General features: G+C 40.3%; 2 protein-coding genes across 2 annotated transcripts; both read right to left on the bottom strand.

The window, feature by feature from the left end:
• Positions 1 to 705: 705 nt before the first annotated feature.
• LOC103476636 (homeobox protein Hox-D4b-like) lies at positions 706 to 7,092 on the bottom strand. Its single transcript, XM_008429108.3, has 2 exons — positions 2,920 to 7,092; positions 706 to 1,935 (listed from the first exon to the last, which is right to left on the bottom strand). The coding sequence occupies exons 1-2, from the start codon at positions 3,365 to 3,367 to the stop codon at positions 1,631 to 1,633; spliced, it is 753 nt and encodes a 250-aa protein (XP_008427330.1). The 5' UTR covers positions 3,368 to 7,092; the 3' UTR covers positions 706 to 1,630.
• LOC103476637 (uncharacterized) lies at positions 3,066 to 20,840 on the bottom strand. The gene is made up of 4 exons (XM_081616040.1): positions 20,045 to 20,840; positions 19,708 to 19,755; positions 12,567 to 18,554; positions 3,066 to 3,166 (listed from the first exon to the last, which is right to left on the bottom strand). The coding sequence occupies exon 3, from the start codon at positions 16,733 to 16,735 to the stop codon at positions 15,887 to 15,889; it is 849 nt and encodes a 282-aa protein (XP_081472166.1). The 5' UTR covers positions 16,736 to 18,554; positions 19,708 to 19,755; positions 20,045 to 20,840; the 3' UTR covers positions 3,066 to 3,166; positions 12,567 to 15,886.
• Between the last annotated feature and the right edge of the window lie 1,960 nt (positions 20,841 to 22,800).

Here is a 22,800-nt window from a genome sequence, read left to right on the forward strand (position 1 = left end):
CTCTTAACCCTGCGTGGATGCGTTTATTTTCTCTCTCTCTTACGTCGGAAAAACTAATTTATGCTAAATATTTTTAAAAGTGATGTGGTCTAGGGCGCAGTGATAATAATACGTTTGAAGTTTCCCCTCACTCGGAGTTATTGTTGAAATGCTTTAGTTTGAAGGAAGCATCGCGCATTGCAGGCTGTAATCGGGCATTGAAAGGTGCGGTTGTGGACGGCGTTAGGTTTCTGTCAGCCTCCTCCTGCCTGTCCTACACTCTTAACCGCTTCTGCACCGGAAAGTGACAATTATTGTCTCTGGGCTCTCAGTCCTCGTATTCCATTCATCAACACTCCATCAGAGGACCATATGGATTTGGGTGGACCTTTCTTTTCAGACAGACCATCGGGTTTCCACCTGGGTGAATCACACAAGCAGCCTGAACTAAAATAATCGAGGCCCTTTAAGAGGTGGAACATTAACGAATGGAGTCGAAATAAAAATGTTTATAGCTCAATATTGGCTCACCTCTGCTGGATCATATTTCTGTTGTAACAAAGATCGTTTATCCGACAGAGCATATCTTCTTTGTTAAATAATGTATTTACCTTATATAGATATAAATTTTACAACTTGAATGCTGTAATTCAAATCATTTAGACTAATTGGATGAGGCATTGCCGGATTCTAATTTTGACACATAAAATAATAATAAAAACATGATACACAGAAGATGCATACTTTTATTTTTATCATCTGTTATTATCAAAACATTTTCACGTATAAAATTTTCACAAGAGGACTTTTTGTTTTTTGTTTTTTTGTTTTTTTAAAGGACGTACATAAAAAGAATTTTAAAAAATGCTTAAAAAATAAAATGCGTTTCTAAATAATAATTAAAATACGTACTGGCTTATATAGGCTTGAATAGCCTATTAAAGTGGAATGAAAAGTAAGTATTTTTTTCTGTAATGGAAAATGAATTTAATTTAAATGAATTAAACATTTCAGGAAGTTTGTGAAACCGTGTAACCCTGAGAGAATCAGCTGAATTTACACAATTCAGCTGCTCGAACAAATAAAGTCGTACCTATAAATGCCTGATCCATCTTATGTTTTTTTACTCTCTTTTTTTCAATTCAAACCGAAAACAAAATAATACTAATATGGCTACTTTCCTACAAAAATGCTAAAACATTATTTATTCAACTATTCTGCTGGTCAGCCATTGAACAATTTGGTCTTGTTTTTAAGCGGCGGCTCTCGGACCATTTTGGTAGCGTGCACGCTCATAAATTATTTTAACTTTCTAGGTAGCTATTAAAAACCCTGTATTATATGCTTATTTACCCTGTAAAAGATAAAAACCCTGTTTCTCCAAAATAACCAACATTAACATTTGTGGCACTGTGCTTATAGTGCCGATCGGGTATTAAAGTGGGGGATAATTCGTGTTTGTATCAAAGGAGCGACAGACCGTTAAGGTCACCATAATACATTCATCGATTACTCGTATATGAGGCCGGACCTTGATACAACATCCTTCAGAATACAAACAATAATAATAAAATAAACATCACAACGCTTTAAAGCAGTTCAAATATTTCAGGACTGCTGAATCAGTCAGCTTGAATCACTTCGGCTCATGTCAGACGGTTATCGCTGCCTTCACGCTGCAGTCGCTGCTGTTATTGTTGTTGTCCGTCGCTTTCTTGGTTTTGCTCCTTCCTTTGGTGTTGGGAAGCTTGTTGTCTTTCTTCCAGCGCATGCGCCGGTTCTGAAACCACACCTTCACCTGACGCTCGGACAGACAGAGAGCATGGGCCACCTCAACCCGGCGGCGGCGCGTGAGATACCGACTGAAGTGGAACTCCTTCTCGAGCTCGAGGACTTGCTGGCGCGTGTACGCTGTGCGCAGCCGCTTCGGTTCCGGCCCAACGTGATTGGGATTGACTGTATAAATAAATAAATAAATAAATAAATAAATAAATAAATAAATAATGGATGAATTACATTTAACCGATATTTAAAATATTAAATATTTAAATATTTGTAATACTTATTTTTGAATATTGCATTTATATTTATTAATTTAAGTTTAACATTTAACACACACACACGCACACGCACGCACACACACACACACACACACACACACACACACACACAGAGAGAGAGAGACAATAATTTCGATTATTCGATTGGGATTGTCTGTGAAAAATCAACAGTAGTATATATAGTATATATGATACTAACAATAATAACTATGAAAAATACTGTTTTATCATATTTTGTATAAACATTATTTCTTGGCAGAAGGAAAATAAGTGAAATGTAAATAAAATACTAGTACAAGTGTACTACGAATAATAAAGTAGAAAAAGAAAAAAATATAATATGAAATCAAGTCAAATATAAATAAAACGACAAAGTCTCCTTCACTAAAGGACTCCTTATCAAACTGAATCAATTTTTATCTAAAAAAAACAACAGTTATTAGGCCATAAAAGAAAGCAGTTATCATTTTACTTTGTATAACGATCATTTGTGGTCGATCGGGAAGAGATCCAAAAAGGGAATGTTTCTGTTTCTTTTTTTTTCTTTTCTTTTTTTTTACTTTTAACTTGCAGCTTTTTGTTTGTTCACATCGTTGCACGTCCCCACGCACACTGTTCAGCACACACACACACGCGCACACACACGCATACACACGTCGCCTATATGCGCTGCAGCAGGGCCATAAAACTTTATAGGGGTTGTAATTCTCGCCTGCTTTCACTGAGGTTGTAAATTATTTGACAGAGAAAAAGAAAGAAGATGCTAACAAATAGAAAGAAAGAAAGAAAGAAAGAAAGAAAGAAAGAAAGAAAGAAAGAAAGAAAGAAAGAAAGAAACAAAAAAACAAACAAAGCTTTTTGATTTGGTCATGGTTCTCACCATGCGCGACGTGCACTTTTTTCATCCAGGGGTAGACGATAATGGGCGGTTTGTCCTTCCCCAGGCCAGCCGCTTTCCTCTGCACCTGAGCCGGCTTGGCGCAGGTCATCCAGGCCTGGTGGCACTGCATGTCTCCCACGGGGAACCTCTCCTTCTCGGACGTGTCTGGCTCTCTATACAGCGGGTAGGTCGCAGTGTGCTGCTGCTGATGCTGTGGCCGCTCCTCTGCATCGTCCCGGTGATGGCCCTGTACAGATTGTTGGTAGCCGGTTTGTTGTGATGCGTACGCAGGCGGATGAGGCTGCATAGGCTGATAACCCCCTGCGTAACTGCCATTGTCCTGAGGGCTGTTGTAATACCCCCCTTGGTCACTAAAATTACTGTAATCTTCTTCACAAGGCGGGAACTGCGGCTCGGCGTATTTACAGCTCACCACGAAGGACTCCATGATTGATTTATAGCGAGGATAACAGGAGAATACTAATTTTTCTTTCTATCTCCTCTCTCTGTCTCTTTTCCCCCTCTGGCATCGAGCCATCCTGCGGCTGTCAAATAGACAGACGGCCGCGCGGGTCACGTGGCCCGTCAGCCAACCAATCAGAGGCCGCACTCTGGGACGTTTATGTCAAACGTAATGGGATAATTTAGGAGGGAAAAAATTTTCATCACGGACTTAATGAAGATTTGCAGCTTGGAAAAATTACCGCTATTAGATGTTTGTGAACACAGGAAATGTAAATAAACAACAACAAAATCTGTCTGTCTGTCTGTCTGTCTGTCTGTCTGTCTGTCTGTCTGTCTGTCTGTCTGTCTGTCTGTCTGTCTGTCTGTCTGTCTGTCTGTCTATCTATCTATCTATCTATCTATCTATCTATCTATCTATCTATCTATCTATCTATCTATCTATCTATCTATCTATCTATCTATCTATCTATCTATCTATCTATCTATCTATCTATCTATCTATCTATCTACTGACCCTCCCACCTTTCAGACTGTAGATTTATGACTTTTTCTCTCCACAGATGGCCTGGGCTGAAAAATTTATCTCCCATATTGAGGGCCGTGGGGGTCATATTTGGCCTTGTGGTGAGTAAAAAGGACGGACAACAAAACGTGGCCGGTCAGAAAGGTCCCCCAAAATAAAAGAAGCAAAAGGGATAAAAGGCTCCCAGACAGTGACTAGTAGTTTGGGCTTGTTGTTCGGGCCGGGGTCAGGCCGGGGTGGTTCGGGGGGCAGGGGATGCGGAACTTTGCCTAAAAAATGATGCTGAAGCAGAGAAAAATGCAACTTTAAGAAAAAAAGAGAGGAACATAAAGAGAAACGCAACTTAATTATGCTGGATACTAATGGAAAGTTTAAAGCTGAGCCCTCACACGAAGAGACGGTCACATGTTAGGGAGAGAAGTAACTTCCATCTTTGTGTTCAGATGGATGTTACTTTTCTTTTGTAAATGCCATAAAAACTCACTTTTGCATTTGAAATCCACTAAAAGTTCAGGTTTTATTCCTCTTAAAAACTCAAGAGCGCCACTTAGCAGCAGGTCAGATGATGCAGCTAGTAACTATAGAACTACAGCTTAATGAAGGAAAACCTGGCTGGAGGATGAATGCAGCCCAGCATGTAATGCATATGAAAGTTGAACTGATATCTCTGTGAAGGTTATCAATCTAATGAGTCATCAGCCCAAATAGGCTTATAACGATCAGATTTGCCTTGCTTCATTTTCATCAGTTTGAACAAATCTGTTTCATATTTATAGCCTCATATACAATCAAGAATGTAATTTGAATTTTATATTGCCTTGCAAAAGTATTCACACACACTTTTTCTCATTTTGCCACAGTGTCAAAGTCTTCCAGAGTTCATCTTGAAATTTTTTTTTTTCTTGACAGGAACCATGTGGAATAAAATGGTCAGATGGGATCAAAATGAAACTTTTCAGTCTAAATGACATCACATAGTGGTTGTATCATGCTGTGGGGTGGTCTTTCTTCATCAGGGACAGGACAGCTGGAGAGAGTAAACAACAAACCTGAAAGAAAAATCTGTTAGAAAAATAATGGAAACTAGACTGGAGCTTCACCTTCCAACAGGACAATGAGCATAATCACACAGTCAGTTCAACACCAGCTGTTTCCGTCCAACTGTCATGTCACTTTTGAGTGAACTTTTAAAATGATGCAAAAAAGAAACAAAAGAAATTGCGACATAGTCTCCATCTACTTGCTTGGAGCGACCAGCTACACAAAATGTTGTTTCATCAACTACTGATGTAACACATGGTTATAATAAGCAGAGATTGCAAGTTAGCATGGAGCACACATGAGGTTTTCAGAAATGTGTTGCTGACAGGGAAGCTGTAATTGTTCTGTCATGTCAAACAGTTTTGGTGAACTGATCATCTTAGTTCCGGGAAGATCTAAGATGATCAGTCACGTGAGGTAAATGTTCGCTGCATCATAACTTTTTATGATGCAGCAGATGTTTTTCCGTCTCCCTTTTGGCTCATTTTCCTTTTTCAGAAAAGAGTAAAATCATTTCTGCAAAATCGAGAAAAAAAGTTCTGATGTAATAATTCAAAATTTGTATAAAAAACTTTCATGGAAACACTGTTAATGTAATAGTCCAGCACAAGTTGTGTCAAAGTGTCCTAAAGTCCACACCAAAATTTAGACTGAAGAATTGGGAAGAATTAAAAACATTTTTGTTGTTATCCATCCAGTCTTACAAATTTGGAGAATAAAAAAAAAAGTATGAGTATGAATAGTTTTGAACCTTTTGAACCTTTTACAAAATCTCCGTACGTGAGTCAATAAATGGAAATGATTTAGTTTGCGGAAATTCGACTGATGTTTTTTTTTGAAGTCGACCAAAATGCCACAAGAAATTTGATCTGGTAGCAAAATCCCATTTTTTTATGGTGAAAAAAACATGCAGCTCAATTTGTGTAAAGCAACATGACTGCTTTATATTCCTGCCACCTAACCAAAGCTTCCCCGTGCCTTGCCCAACACCCAAGCAGATTTATGCCATGCAGAGGATTTCTGAGTCCTAGCAGATGAACGAGAGATCTGGCGAAGGATAAGTGCCTTTGGCCAGGCAGCAGCGTTGCAAACACTCGTCCCTTTTCCTTCCTGTCACGGATTCTGATAGATGACTAGTCATCGCCCATAGACTCCCCTAGAACCCAATCTGTGACCAGGGCAGCTCCACACACATTCGGTTCTACAGGGTATATATAGGCGAAGAATCTGTTCACAGCTGTCTACTGATGGCTCCTTGTGTTCTTCTTGTAGAGATTTGTTGTAATTTTTAGTAATTTGTCTTGACTCAGCGGTCTTATAAACCCAGAAGATGTTCTTCCTCTGGAAACATTAAAACTACAAACCTTCCATTTTATATACATTCCTGCTGTTCAACGTCTTCAGGTGCTTTATAACAACCACTGGTGACATCTTTTGACACCAATACCTTATTAATAGGACATACGGCATTAAGTATGATACATGTGTGTAATAACTGTAAACCAGTTAGACTGTTAAATCTGTCTGCAAGAAAGTTAAAGAAGGATTTACAGAAGACAGTGGAAAAAAGGAAGCAGGAGCTCATCTCCTATCAGCACAGACAGAAGGAGTTGGCTCTGCTCCGTCATGCCAGGACAGCAGCGATTGCTAGAAGGACTACAGCCGACCAGAACATCAATAATCCTGTATTTGTAGGGAACTCTCTCAGTCTCATTGGTACTCATTTCCTCCAACACTACCTGAGCTTCCATTACAAACATGCACAAAACTTTGTTGACATTCCGATAAAGTTAAAAAAAAAATAACCCACCACTTTGCAATTGTGATGTTTCCATTAAATCGTGTGAATAAGTTTGTTCATATGAGAAGTCCTTTAAAGAACCACCATCCTCCTAGCCCTTCCTGTCGTCTTCTTCATCTTTTCTGTTTGCAGTAACATCTACTGTTGATCACGTGGCATGATGTGAGGAAAGTGTTTGCATTGCAGTTTTACAAAATACACCAATTTTGATACAGCCAAATAAAACCCCACCTCATCCCAGTTCCAAAACATTTTATTGAGAAAAGAGAGTTTCTTTCCAAAATTACATGCTTCTATTGAGCAAATTTATTTTCAGAATGTCAAATTGGGCAATTTTATGGTTAATACCACATTTAACTTATCTAGGAGGGTATCTATATTTTGACAGGAAAATTATATTTCTTTCTTTCTTAATAAATAAATATTTTTTTCAAAACATACATATATATATATATATATATATATATATATATATATATATATATATATATATATATATATATATATATATTTGAATTGTATATAAAATATACGAATCAAGTAGCACAGTTCAGTCGTTTTCTAAACCAATATTCATCTCAAAATATAACTTGATTGACAGAAATAAACCTTCTGTGTTAAGGCGATTTCCATCTAAAAGTCCCATTTACATTATTGCACACTGATGAGCATGCATATGCTGAATCAGTTCACTCCATAATAAGTCAAAGTAATATCAGTTAGATGGGAGGCTATATATATATATATATATAATTGTATTTGATAACCTGAGACAATGCGATGTGCCAGAGAAGCAAAGACTGAGAAAAATCCAGAAGGGTGCCAATTGTTTTTCAAACTTATTTTCTTGAGGGAGGCAGGGAGGACTGGTTCTTGGTCAGAGCTGCTGGTAAACAAGCAGAAAGCTGCTGGTGGTCTCTTCCAAGCCTGGCCTGTGTGGGCCTCAGTCTGGACACGAAGGGGGATCTCAGCACCCATCAGGATTTCAGCCCCCAGGGTGAAACTTGACTTCCCATTCAGATCCTGCCGCTCGTGATGGTTCCCAGCTTCCATAAATGTTTATGGCTCAACATCTGACATGAGCTGAAAGCTCTGAACAAGTTTTAATCAAGGCTGTTTGAATCAATGTTTGTAAAAGCACGCTGACTATTGGCATTGTCATGCTGACTGTTTCTGCTTAAAAGCCTATACATAAAACAATCAATTACAGAGACCTTGTAATACATACGTAAATAATCACCAAAGTGTTGCTTTTGAGTCAATATGTGGCTCCATCCAGCCTCTCTGCTATCATTATTCACAGACAGAGCAGGGCTATTATGAATCTTATGGACAGTTATATAATTCTCAATGTTTGTGACACGTTCTGGTCAAGATGCCATTCGAAATTTATGTTCCCATTTCTTGCCCTGGGCAATTTTCTCTTCTTTCACAGACATTAATTCTGTAACTGTTTACATGTCACACTAAGTTCCCATGTCTGCTTGAATAAGCAGTTGGTGAAAACTGTATCAGAACCATTTGTTGGTCCAAAGTGAAAAAAAAGGTAGACAGTGTGTTGCGCAGAGCTAAACTTTGAGTGAAGCTTGATTACTTGAACATTATGCAGAAGGAAACCAAACACTGGTTCTAAAATTGTGACCTGATTTGTTGCCTTAGAGAAGAAGACTTGATCCTTTTTCACAGGATACCATTTTGGACTATGTGACATCCTCTCAGACTTTCATGAATCTCTTCCATAAGTAGATGTGAGAAATGGTAACAGTAAAACAATCATACATGAGAACAGCAATGATAGTGGGATGAGTTAATGAGTATAGTTCACGGTAGAGAATGAGTTTGTCCACTGAATTTAAATTAATTAAATTAAGTAAATAGTACAAGCCAATGCTATGCTATTTTCAACATTCACAAACCAGTTGGTTGTAAATTAGCATCGGTCATAAGTAAACAAAATTATTTGCTATTTGATTTCAGTTTTTTTTTTTTATTTAATCTAATTTCTTTCTTGTTTAGTAATCCATAAATTGCTCTATTGAAACCATTCATTGGTAACCTTAACATTAGACATAGCCACTTTAAACAAACTCCACAACGTTAAATTAACACAAAGGTTTGTATATAAGGGAGTGGCAGTTTTATAATATGGCTCTAAGGTCAGAGAGACTAGGCATCGAACTATAGCATTAACTACGTAAAAGAAAATGGTCAGTCAGTCACTAGCAGAAGAAGAGAAACATTAACCCTATTGATTCTGTAGAAAGCAAACAGGAGTGGAGCCCCACCTAATCCCAGCTCAGTATTTACAAATTTACCTATTTGTGTATTTTTACCACCCAAAACATACTGCAATATGTTTTCATATTTAAGATATGACAAAGAAATTGCAGCTTCTGAAGCTGGACACTACCTGACATGTTCTTAGTCTGCAAAGCAGCCAATCAGAGAGCACCATTTACTTTCCTTGTCATTGATTGGCTGTACCCCCAAAGAGCAGAAATAAGGAAGATGCTAGCTTTTGGTAAGACGATTTTCCGTGATTGTTTTATTGCACATTATGATATATTCGGTGTTTGAACTCTTGTGTTAGCGCTGAGAGGGTTTCATGGGATTCACGGATTCTAACTGTTTGTAGCCCCTAACCGCTGCCTCTACCAGGTTCCATTTATACATTATACTAATTAATGTCAGAAATATTATCCAAACTAAATAGTGCGTAATGCTGAGGATCTTGAGGTCATGACTGTACATGGTGATATCGGCCTCTGACTCTGATTGGCCAGTTCTGTAAAAGACAGTTTCCGTTTTTTTTTTCCAAGAATGAACCAAATTTCATAATTTCAAAGTTTTGAGCTCCAAAAACTGTTGATCTATCCCTTACAATCCTTCTTGGAGGGTTGGGGTTAGTTGATAGTTGAGATGAGAAATGAAGCTTCACTTTTTTCTTTTTTGCAGATACACACACACACACACAAACACACACACACAAACACACACACACACACACACACACACAAATCTTCTTTCAGTTTTAACTATTAGAGTACACAAAAAGGTTCATTTTTCAAGATTCTTCTTGCCTCAGATTCTCGGTTAAATGGAGAGTCATTAGCTGATCGCACCTCCTGAATGGAGTTTGAACCTTTTTGGAGGCAAACAACAACACGAGCGGAGGGGAGCGACGCTTCGCTGTTTAAAAGAGCATTCTTCTGTAAGAATGTAGCCTAGCTGCCCGCAGGTCAGCCGCAGGGTCAGGCAGAATCGTTGACCGCTGCTTCACCGTTTCATTAGTCCTCAGACCGCCGGACAGGCCACCGCGGGAGGAGGACGGTGTGGGTGGGGTTGAGGGGTGGGGAGAGCCACGCAGAGTTCACGCGGCCTGCGGGAGTCGCGAGCCCATTGTTCCGCGCGGGTTTGGACGATTGTTGTGCAAAAAGCGACATTAAAGACCCAACCTGCACCAATTCGCTTTTAGATTTGATATAAAATTCTGATGATTTTAATCCACACGATTCGCTCGTTTCTGCAGAGATCTAGTGCCGTGATTTGATTTACTCCAGAGGTATTAATTAACGTCACGCCATTGTTGCCAATCTCCTCTCATGATTTAGCCTCTGTGATTATGTTTCTCTCTTTGATGCGTCTGCAAACCTCCGTTAGAAATGAATCTGAATATAATAACATTAAAACAACCACAAAAACAGGAGCTGGCATGACCGCAAACGTACGTGTTCTCCGCAAAAGGTTGGAAATAAATTCACCTCTGATCCCAGTCAGAGAGAGAGAGAGAAAGAGAGAGAGAGCGCGCAGCGCATTCAGTTGTGGCTTTTCTTTCTGGGGGTCGTTTCACTTTTTCATCTTAGACAGGCTGACCGCCGGCTCACCCCTCCACCCACGGCCCGCTCCCGGGTCAAAGCCGAGCTGGATTCTCCTTTAACCCGGTTTAGACATTAACTGCGAACTCCAGGCTCTTCGGATCCGCAACGCGCCGTCTCAGACGGAGCGGAGTGGGCGCACAGTCAGATTCAGGCACCGAAAATGACATGGATTAAATTTCATAAAAAAAATAAATCTTTGAACTCTTATGGATCAAATTTCTACTCATCTAAGCAGCATAAATATTACCGAGTGTCCAGTTTGGGTGAAAATAAAACGAGTCATCAGAAGAGAACAGAAAACTATTTCAGCTTTCTGGTTATCTTTTTTCCTCCGGAATATGAATAATTAATTAGAAAATCAAATAAAGCAGCGTGTTGCAGGAGATTTGCCTCAGGCGCCTAAAGCAGCGGATCTGAGTGTTAATAAAAATCCGCTGAGTGATGAAGAGGTTTTTTGGCCTCATCTTGGGGGGGAAAAAATAAAATAAAATATAAATGTAAAAAAATAAAAATAAACACGAAAAATTAATTCGTGTTTATTCAGTTGAATTTCTATAAGAGTAAATGTTTTCCATCTTCCCATCTTCTGCAGCGAACAAATTAAATCCTTAGTGTAAAAATGAAAACTATTAATTTGTTTTTGTGACATTTTCTATACATACAGAACAATTCTTACTATTATTTCCTGCAGGTTTGATGATACTTTTTTCACCCCTGACTGAAACTGCTGACTGAAACTGCGTGTAACACAAATGTAAAAGGTCAGCAGATTTTCCCTCAAAAAAACATTCTAAATAACTGAACTTGGTCTTAATGCTTCTAAGCTGAAAATCTGATTTAAAATCCAAAACAGGATTTTAAACCCAAACAGGAAAAAGGTTTTACAGCACTAATAGATAACACTGATTATTGCCTGAGTCGACTAAACGAATCTGAGATTTCAGAAAGAGACCGGAGCTGCATTCACGAGAATATTCTAGATCTGCTAACAGCATTTTTAAAATAAAGCTACAATAGTTTTCACCCTTTAAATTTATGTATATCCTGAAATGTTTTTTTTTCTTTTCGTTGTGAATTAATTAAGAAACATTGGCTTTTTTGGACGAAACTCTAAAAATAATTTATTTAAAATTGTTTTTTTCTTCATTTTTACAATTTTTATACCTTATAGAGTTTTATAGCCTACATTTTATTTCTCGGTCCATTTATTAAAAGCCCTTGTTTTACTAGTTGTTCTTCGGTTGAACGCGCATGCTCTGTTGGCACGGCGATTTGATCTGCATCATTTGTATGAAAGATGCGACATGAAAAAAATATTCATTGACTTAAATATAAATGTGTTATTATCCATTACCTATTTTAGTAATGCAGAGCCTTTTAAAGAGAGTTGGTGTATTCTATTTTCTGTTCGAAAATTGATCAATAACAGATTTATTTTATAAAAATAGTTTTTAATAATTTAAGAAATTTTTAAAGTTTTTCTTAGAATTTTAAAATAGGATTTTTTCCAAACTATCAGCAAACAGCGCTGTGGTTACCGGAAGCAGTAAACACACATAACGTCTATCTCTTTCACGTTCTTCTTTTTTTTCGACCTCACCTCAACTTTTGGTTTGATTTATTTACACGAGGACATTCTGGACTACAAGTGAATTTCTGAACCTTCTCACATCTACGGTGAGGGGATTCCCTCGGCATTTACTTTAGTGAGGGAGGAATACCCCCACTCAACACACACACACAAACTCCAATGGCGTACGTGCGCGCGCGCGTACACACACACACACACACACACACACACACACACACACACACACACACACACACACACACACACACACACACACACACACTTCACACATCCACCCTTCCTCCTTTTTTGACGCGGTCATAACTGGATATCTGCGTCAAATATGAAAACTAGACGCAGGTTACTTACTCGCTCTATCCAGATCTCGCGTTAAAACACGTTGGCTTCTGTTAAACGGGGGATGAAAGTAATGGAAGAAAGAAAGAAAATCCCGCTTTGGAAGCAGATCGAAACCGATCAGTAGATAGTCTCCGCAGAGATCCAGAGCGCCGCATTCTGTTGATTTGGGACAAATATCTGCCATGGTCCCATCTGGCCGCCGCTCTGCTTTTCTCTCTCTGTTATATTTTGGGGCTTGTCAAACGGCAGCAATAAAACACACTTTATTACCATCACGTGTTCCGCCTTTTTCCCCCCATCTCCCACATGGGTTCATAAATTATTAGGGTCCTGCACCGAGAGTCACTTTATTTGATAATGGCGCCAAAGGAAAAAAAAAAAAAAAAAAAAGTGGGAACAGACCTTTAATCACTACTGGGGGGCTGTGCTCTGGATAATTACCAATCTGGGCTCAATTTTAGTAAAAACCATTCTCCCCTCTTTATGCCTCATTCCTCAATTCTTTTATCTCCAATATTTGACACAGCTTCTTTTACTGAATGAAATTAAGTTTTTTTTTTCTGTCAATCGGATAAATATCGCACAGGTTTTGCTCCTAACACAAGCAGAAACTGGACGCATTTTTCCGGATGTGTCTGGAATGCAGTAAGGAGCATTTGTTTCCTGCTTTAAGTTCCGTAAATGGGGAGCAATAAAACCATAAACAAGCTCTGTGAAAACACACAGCGGGTCTCTCTCTCTCTCTCTCTCTCTCTCTCTCTCTCTCTCTCTCTCTCTCTCTCGCTGTCTGTGTGTGTGCGTTTGTGTGTGTGTGTGTGCGTTTGTGTGTGTCACTGTGTTAAAGTGGACACCGCTTTGCTTGCTTTAGCAGGGACTCCCAAAATGCTGGAGGTGGTCTGCTAAATCAAGAGACAGGCAAACGTCTCAAACATCAAACACCTGATGATTCACCTGCTTCGGTTATAAATGCACACTTCATGTTTCACAAATCTTCAGCAATCGATCAAAACTAAGTGATAAATTAAATGAAATTAAATTATTTGCATGAATGAAAAATGTGATTTCTGCAGAGAGGCACGCTCAGAGAAACTTGTAAGGTGTCGACGACATTTGCGTAGTGACGCATCTTTCAGTTCCCCTTGTGAGAAATTCTGTTTCCCTGTGAAAATCTGTTCCCCCTTTGTCGGGAGCGCGCACCGCAGCCAGAGAAGTGGAAACAGCGTAAAAAGACCTCCACACAAGACCTCGTTTATTTATGTATGTATTTTTATTTTGATAGCTGGCGATTAAACTGAAAGTTACAACATTAATATGATTATATGAGTAGTTTTTTTTTTTTTACCGAGAAATCGATCAGAAGCACCGTGAATATGGTCAGATCCGCCGGATCCACTTCTCTGGCTGCAATGCGCACTCCCGACACAGGGGGAACAGATTTTCACAGGGGAACAGAATTTCTCACAAGACCGCCTCCATGACGGGAGTTCTGGGCGGCTGGAGGCAGCAGACTCTGTTCGGTACATGGGAGAAGCCTCCCCTGACCGCTGAGCAGGCCCAGCTGGAGGTAAATATGGAGCCTCGATCGGAGTGTGCGCCACAAGCTGGACAGAGGCAAACCATTGTTGAGTCTAGCGCGCCATCTAGTGTTCATAAAACACAAAGTTTTTTATTTTTGTCGTTTTACTTGAAGTTGTTCTTACATAAAGTTCGTCCTATTTACACGCACATTTCTATAAATTACAGCATAATTGAATAGTCCTTTATCTTAAGAAATTCCTTTCAAAAGTGAAATCAATATATATGACACAGTCATACCTTTTTGTTTATTTTGATGAATATCTCAACAAACTAATGATCCAGATTCTATTTCTGGCTAAATTAGAAAATGTGACCTGTGTCTAAAACCAATGAAGAATGTATTTCTGATACATAAATGCCATGTTTTGTCCGGAGCAGACATTAGACTCACTGCTAACTTAACAGTTTGCCATGGAGATCATCCACAACCAGGATATAGGCCACAAAAGGTGATCAGAAAAGACTCTGGATGTTCAGAGAATGCGGCATTTTTACACTCCACTAATCTGGAACAAACTTCCAGAAAACTGTAAACAGAAGAAACACTGAGTTCCTTTAACTGAAGGCTGAAAACCGGCATTGTCAGAGTTCCCCTTGATTCATAATAACTGAACTTTGATCATCCATCCATCCATTTTCTTCCGCTTATCCAGGGTCGGGTCACGGGGGCAGCAGCTTCAGAAGGGAGGCCCAGACTTCCCTCTCCCCAGCCACTTCTTCCAGCTCCTCCGGGGGAATCCTAAGGCGTTCCCAGGCCTGGAGGGATTACGAGAGACGTAATCCCTCCAGCGTGTCCTGGGTCTTCCCCGAGGCCTCCTCCCGGTGGGACGTGCCCGGAACACCTCACCAGGGAGGCGTCCAGGAGGCATCCTTACCAGATGCCCGAGCCACCTCAACTGGCTCCTCTCGACGTGGAGGAGCAGCGGCTCTACTCTGAGTCCCTCCCGGATGACCGAGCTTCTCACCCTATCTCTAAGGGAGAGCCCAGCCACCCTGCGGAGGAAACCCATTTCGGCCGCTTGTACCCGTGATCTCGTTCTTTCGGTCATGACCCAAAGCTCATGACCATAGATGAGGGTGGGAACGTAGATCGACCGGTAAATCGAGAGCTTCGCTTTTTGGCTCAACAGAATCGGTGACAAAGGGCAGCCTTGGCGGAGTCCAACTCTCACCGGAAACGAGCCCGACTTACTGCCGGCAATGCGGACCAGACTCTGACACCGGTCATACAGGGACCTGACAGCCCGTATCAAAGGGCCCGGTACCCCATACTCCCGGAGTACCCCCCACAGGGCCCCCCGAGGGACACGGTCGAACGCCTTCTCCAAGTCCACAAAACACATGTAGACTGGTTGGGCGAACTCCCATGCACCCTCCAGGACCCCGCTGAGGGTGTAGAGCTGGTCCAGTGTTCCACGACCAGGACGAAAACCACACTGCTCTTCCTGAATCCGAGGTTCGACTATCCGACGGACCCTCCTCTCCAGGACCCCTGAATAGACCTTACCAGGGAGGCTTAAGAGTGTGATCCCCCTGTAATTGGAGCACACCCTCCGGTCCCCCTTTTTAAACAGGGGGACCACCACCCCAGTCTGCCAGTCCAGGGGAACTGCCCCCGATGTCCATGCGATATTGTAGAGTCGCGTTAGCCAACACAACCCCGCAACATCCAGAGCCTTAAGGAACTCCGGGCGGATCTCATCCACCCCTGGGGCCCTGCCATCGAGGAGCTTTTTGACCACCTCGGCGACCTAATCCCCAGAGATTGGAGAGCCCAGCCCAGAGTCCCCATGCTCAGCTTCCTCAACAGAAGGCATGTTGGTGGGATTGAGGAGGTCTTCGAAGTATTCTGCCCACCGGCCCACAACGTCCCGAGTTGAGGTCAGCAGCGCACCATCCCCACTATAAACAGTGTTGGTGTTGCACTGCTTCCCCCTCCTGAGATGCCGGACGGTGGACCAGAATCGCCTCGAAGCCATACGGAAGTCTGTCTCCATGGCCTCTCCAAACTCCTCCCACGCCCGAGTTTTTGCCTCAGCGACAACCCGAGCCGCATGCCGTTTCGCCCGCCGGTACCCATCAGCTGCTTCTGGAGTCCCACAGGCCAAAAAGGCCCGGTAGGACTCCTTCTTCAGCTTGACAGCATCCCTCACCAAAGGTGTCCACCAACGGGTTCGAGGGTTGCCGCCGCGACAGGCACCAACAACCTTGCGGCCGCAGCTCCGATAGGCCGCCTCGGCAATGGAGGTACGGAACATGGTCCACTCAGACTCAATGTCCCCCACCTCCCCCGGAACGTGTTCGAAGTTCTGCCGGAGATGAGAGTTGAAGCTCCGTCTCACAGGGGACTCCGCCAGACATTCCCAGCAGACCCTCACTACACATTTGGGCCTGCCAGGTCTGACCGGCTTCCTCCCCCACCACCGGAGCCAACTCGTCACCAGGTAGTGGTCAGTGGACAGCTCCACACCTCTCTTCACCTGAGTGTCCAAGACATACGGCCGCAAATCCGATGAGACGATAACAAAGTCAATCATCGAACTGCGGCCTAGGGCGTCCTGGTGCCAAGTGCACATATGGACGCCCTTATGCCTGAACATGGTGTTTGTGATGGACAATCCGTGACAAGCACAGAAGTCCAACAACAGAACACCGCTTGGGTTCAGATCGGGGGGGCCGTTCCTCCCAACCACGCCTCTCCAGGTCTCACTGTCATTGCCCACGTGAGCGTTGAAGTCTCCCAGTAGAACAAGGGAGTCCCCAGGAGGGGCACTCTCCAGTACCCTCTCTAAGGACTCCAAGAAGGGTGGGTAATCTGAACTGCCGTTCAGCCCGTAAGCACAAACAACAGTCAGAACCCGTCCCCCCACCCGTAGGCGGAGGGAGGCTACCCTCTCGTTCACCGGGGTGAACCCCAACGTACAGGCGCCCAAATGGGGGGCAACAAGTATGCCCACTCCAGCCCGGCGCCTCTCACCGTGGGCAACTCCAACTATAGGAGTTGGAGTTGGGCTTTGATCAACTATATTGATCAAAGCCCAGAACTTTGATCAATATAGTTGATTTGTTTGGTGATTTTAATGAAGGCCATTTGAAAAAATTTCATGTTTATTTCTGCTTCATAGTTGGTGACTGCATTATCTTTTTATGGTGTAAAGAACTTTGAACTTGACTTGTATTTTATAAAAAAAATCATGAAAAGTTTAGTGCAAAAAAAATTGGAGAATGAAGAGAGGCAGAAGCTATGTTGATAGGCACCACTTTGAGAGGTTTGAAAAGCAAAGAATTCAAGAATTCAAGTGAAATGAATAAGATGTAGACAGCTGCTGGGGTCAGAGCTCTGACACACAGACGCTTTCAGGACACTGTGACTAAAATGGAAATTTCATTTGTCAAGAGGAATTCCAGCGAAAGCAAACTTGACCGTAATTCACTGTGGAAAAAAAATCAATGTGCAATCAAACTACCATTTTTATTTGTTTTATGAAATCTTATTTCCTGCTAAACTTCATTTAGGGTTTTCTTACCAGCCAAAATTAGCAGGACTGCTAATGCTAACTTTCAAGTATTTAGCCATCATGCTAAATGCTTGAAATATGCCTTGGTAAGGAGATTTTAACAATGTTTTTTGAAATATCTAAGCATTTCAATTCATTTCAATTCATTTCAATTTCAGCTTGAGTTGGTTAGGGCCAACAGGGGGCCCTAAAACAGGGCCCCCTGGTTAGGGCCAACCTGTTGGTTAGGTTAGTTGGCCCTAACCAACAGGGCCTATTTGTTCATTCATCTCTTGTTTCCCAATTTAATAATCAACCCTCCGGAGGTCCTAAGAGACACTCAAGGGGTGGGGAAAAAACTGCTTTCTCTTGAGAACCTGACACTTTCTGGTGTGCACATATTATGCACAGGAGAAACTTAATTTTATTTTTTTTTTTTCATTTTTACAGGCTTCTATCTCGGTTAAACTTTAATCTTTAAAAAGAAGGTGACAGATTGCTGGATGTCTGGGTTTTACATTTATTTTACAGTTTTACCTGGTCAGCTGATTTTTGCCATATAGATCCTAAAAAAAAAATAATCAAACATTTTAGAATGGTACCTAAATTAAGAACTTGCCTGAAAACAGAAAAGCAACAGTAACAGCTGCATTCAGGAATATCTAAACAGCATATTTCAGTTTTTTTTGTAACATCATTTAATCAGAACAAATCAATTGGATGAGATCCAGCTAAATCTGAGGTCTTTCCTCTGACTTTCAGGTTCACCCAAATGTGATTTACGCAAAAACACAAAAAACCTTTCAGCACACATTGCTGGGATTCTTTTTCCTTCTGATTTATCACTCGCCTCTTCGGTTGCACCACTGTATAGCTTTCTTTTGTTTCTTTGTTTCTCTCATGCACATCTGCTTCCCTCTACCTATGGAGATGATCCACAGAAACACATTGCTCATGCCTTTACCAACAGCCATCACCCAAACAACCACAGTGAAGATTAAAACCAAGTTTAGCCTTCAGAAATACCTACAGAACAACAGTTTGGTCTACATTTGTTTGTGAGGCCACCATTGGTTGATATCCCACCTTTCTTTAGATCTCCATCAGGATACAGAAGCTATCTCTCTGTCTCTCTCTGTCTCTCTCTCACACACACACACACACACACGCACGCACACACACACACACACACACACACACAAGCACGCATACACAATGCGGCACACTCAGATTCTGTGCCGCATTGCAGTGGGTTGTAAATACTGAGTGACAGTTGAGCTCGACTGGCAGCACCAGTGAAATACTGTCTTTGTTTCTCTGCATTCTCCCTCCCTCTGCTGCCCTTGTCAGAGAGGAAAAAAGAAAGTAATGCAAAACTCAAAAAAAAAAAAGAAAAAGAAAAGACAGGAAAAAAATACTGCGTCTTTGTCTCTCCAACTGTCGGGCTTCCCTCGTAAAACAGAACGTCACTGAAAACTGAAACAGGGGAGGGAAAGCACTCTCAATCTGTCTGCTTTCTGTCCTTCTGTCCAAGTGCATCTAATGGAGGAAGACTGTTAAATTAATCTGCTTTGTGCCTTCAAGTCAGGATTGACAGAGGAGAAGCAGGTAACATGCAAAAGATCATAATATGTATGTGAATCTTTAGGAGTCATTTTCCTTTCTGAACATAAAAGAGAAGTTAAAATGTGGCACAGCATCACAATAAAGACAAGTGAAGACCTCATCAGCATCTCTTGCTAGATTTCACAATCACACATTCACAAACATTATTTATCCATTCGGGATGAAGCATCATTTTATCTTAACTCATTGAATATCACATATTTCAAACAATTAATTGTACAAACAGAATTATTATAACTACAGCAGAGGTTTGCACATTTTATTCTTTTGAAGGTTTTCCTCTGCAAATGCAGGGAGTGCAGTTCCACGGACCATGGAGGCCAATTTGCACACAAAATCTGACGAATAATCAAACCTACAAGCTGAGAAATGCAATGCATAATGCGGAAATGTATGTGCAAACAGCTAGACCTAATATAAATGTTTTTTAAATGGCAAAATATCAGTACCTTATTTGATCGCCACCAAGAATGGACTCCATCTTCCACAGCTGCAATCTGAGATCCAGATAACAGGGGGTGAGTCAGAGCGTATGACATATCAGATAAAATAAGTTAGTTTTTTTAAAAGAAAACAATTATCACTGTGGGCACAGAGGAATGTAGACATGATAAAATTAAATTTTTAACGGCTGCTTGAAAGGCTTTAAACTTCGTTTACGACAAATTTTAACAAACAAAACTCGAAACTGTTTTATGTTTCGAACTAAAAGCAGTTAACGAATAAAGTATCCGCTGACGAATAACGCTACCAAAATGTTGATGAAAAACAACAAAAAGGACATACATTTCTTACCAAGCGAGGAGACGCCTAGGCATTAGGAGGCGCATTTCGCTGCGGTGAGCGCGCGAGAAAAAAACCTGACCGCGAGGGAATGCGGGGCACGCGCACACATGACCGCCGGCGACCAATTGCTGTCTGCACGCTCTCGTAAAAATGTTTTTTATTAGCTGCGACTGCCAGGGAGGATGTGTGTGGAATGAGAAAGGTTTGGTGGTGGTCGGCGGACATTTTTGGTTTCAGAGAACGTTACACACAAACACACACATCCGGGCTTCAGTCATTTACTTTTAAATAACTGCTTTTTATAGATTTTATTAGCCTTACGCTGCTATCCAGTACTGCCACATAACAATACTAATTTTGGACAAAATACAAAATATTCTTTACCTGACAAAAATATGCGCTATACGATTTCTTAACCCAAAATAATATACTTATTATATACTACCAAATATTAAAACCATGAGGATCATTGTGTTATTGCCTTTATTTAGCTAAAAAATATTATAGTCTAATTTTCAGCCTAAACGTTGAAGACTTTGAAAGTGAGGCCTACTAATATTAATCCCAGCAACCTTTTGAACACATTTTCATCTTGTTTAGAAGGAAAAGCTATTGTGAGCTATACAACTAACCTTATGCTAGATTTATAGTATATCATATGTATATAAATGCCTATAAAAAGTAGCTTATTCGGGAGATACGCATTTGTAAAGTCAGCTGATATTGTAAGTTATAAAGAGCAGTTTCAGTCAAATCGAATTATATCATAACAGTGAAACCTTCTATTTTTGGTCAGCTTGCAAAATCATCAACGTCTTTTTCTTTTCCAGATAAAAAAAATATCTTCAAAGGTAATAAAACATTAAGTGAGTTCTTATTTCCAGTGTCGATTTTGGTATCCTCATATTATGTTGCATATACTGACGAACAGCTGATTTAAAAAAGCTGACATTTTTATGTATTCGTTCAATCATCTCTGGACAAAAACGACGCAATGTAAGAATTTATAATAAATATTAGGTTTTATAAATTTTTTTGAGCTTAATGTCAAAAGAATAATAAACCACCCTCGAATAATAAAGTTTGCTTATGATTTTGATGTTTTCTCTGCATGTAGTCTCTAAGATCGCTAAGCATATATGGGGTTCATCATTTCATTTTATTTTGAAGATCAGAAAAACGGATATGCTCTCTTAGATTAATACAAGACAGTACCATTTATTCTGATATGAAAAACTATTATACAGCAACAATAGTAACACGTTCAAACTAAGCATTGTGTTTTTGCTTTTGGCCGACTTGGAGCTATTTCAGACGAAGGAACTGTTGTTTGGCAACGTAGAGTATTAGTTGTCTTAAAAATAAACAAATTAGGTTATTAATTTATTCTTTATTTTACTAATATTTTTTTAAGTAAATAAATGCATGAATCAGGTGTAACTAAACCAATCCTCTCTCAAGAATGAGAACAGCTCCAAGATAAAAGGAAGTGCTACATTCCCACCCTGTGGTCAGAATGTGTCACTACATGGAATTAATTTAATCTGTTGCTGTTCACGAGCCTTTGAATAGAAATATTGCCTCGTATTTTTTCAGCAATATGGTTCAAATTTAAGATTTTTTTTAACATATGTATTTCTTTTTTAATATATTAAAACAAATACCTATATAACAAACTAATACACACACACACACACATATATATATATATATATATATATATATATATATATATATATGAAATAAAAAATAAATAATAAAAAATACACTCAAATCTGTGAGTGGACTTTTGTACATTTACCGATGCAGAAAAAGCTAAGCGGATGGATTTAGTCAAATTATTGTATAAGTCACTAAATGAATGAATAGATGAATAAATTCGGGAAAATATAAAAACTTGAAAATGTATGTAAGTCCAATTTAAATTTCTTGGTGGGCTCATAGTGCACTTTCGCCAAAGCCTGTACAAACAGCGCGACGGAAATTAAGTAATCTGTAATCTGGACTCACCTGGTTCCTGGATTTTGTGTCTGTTTAAAGACGATCGGGGCTTGTCCATGCGGTCCGCGGTCAAACAATGACTTTAACATTTCTGTGGACATTTATGCTGCGGGGAAAATGTGTCCAATAAAGCCATTTTGTTGCGCTGCCTGTCTGGCCTAAATGATTTTATGGTGCCTTGATGTGTGTATCTGTGTGTTGGTTTGACAGCAGTAGAGTTGGGGGTGGTGGGAAAGTCACGTTTATTCTCCAAATGCAGCCTCGCTGTTGTTTTATGATCCTGCAGCAGCATAGGACGGGATTATATGGCCGCAATAAACGGGGGAAACTGAGGTGCTGCGTTGACTTTGACAAAACAACGAGACAGAAATGTGTCTCTGAGGGATAAAACCCAGAACACACATACCCGAGAGCATGGAAATACCTCGGAATTTCTTCATAACTAGAAACATGTTCTTGAGGAGTGTTGCTCTAGAAAGCATGGAACGTGACACAGCTTTTATTTATCGTACAATAAAAGTGATGGAAATTAGAGGAAAATTCAATATTCAATCCAGTTCTATTGTTTACGTCACCAAAACGGTATAAATCAACAGCGATACATTTCTTTAGTTCATTCTTTATACAACGTAGTTCGAAATTTTAGTTTTACTGTTGACTTCAGTTGATACAACATTGATTAATGTCAATTTATATTTCAATATTCAGATAACTTATACAAAATTGCATTCAAAACGTCGGAATCCATGCAGTTG

Source organism: Poecilia reticulata, chromosome 15 (assembly GCF_904066995.2).
Source record: "Poecilia reticulata chromosome 15, P_reticulata-male-v2, whole genome shotgun sequence".
Taxonomy (NCBI): domain Eukaryota; kingdom Metazoa; phylum Chordata; class Actinopteri; order Cyprinodontiformes; family Poeciliidae; genus Poecilia; species Poecilia reticulata.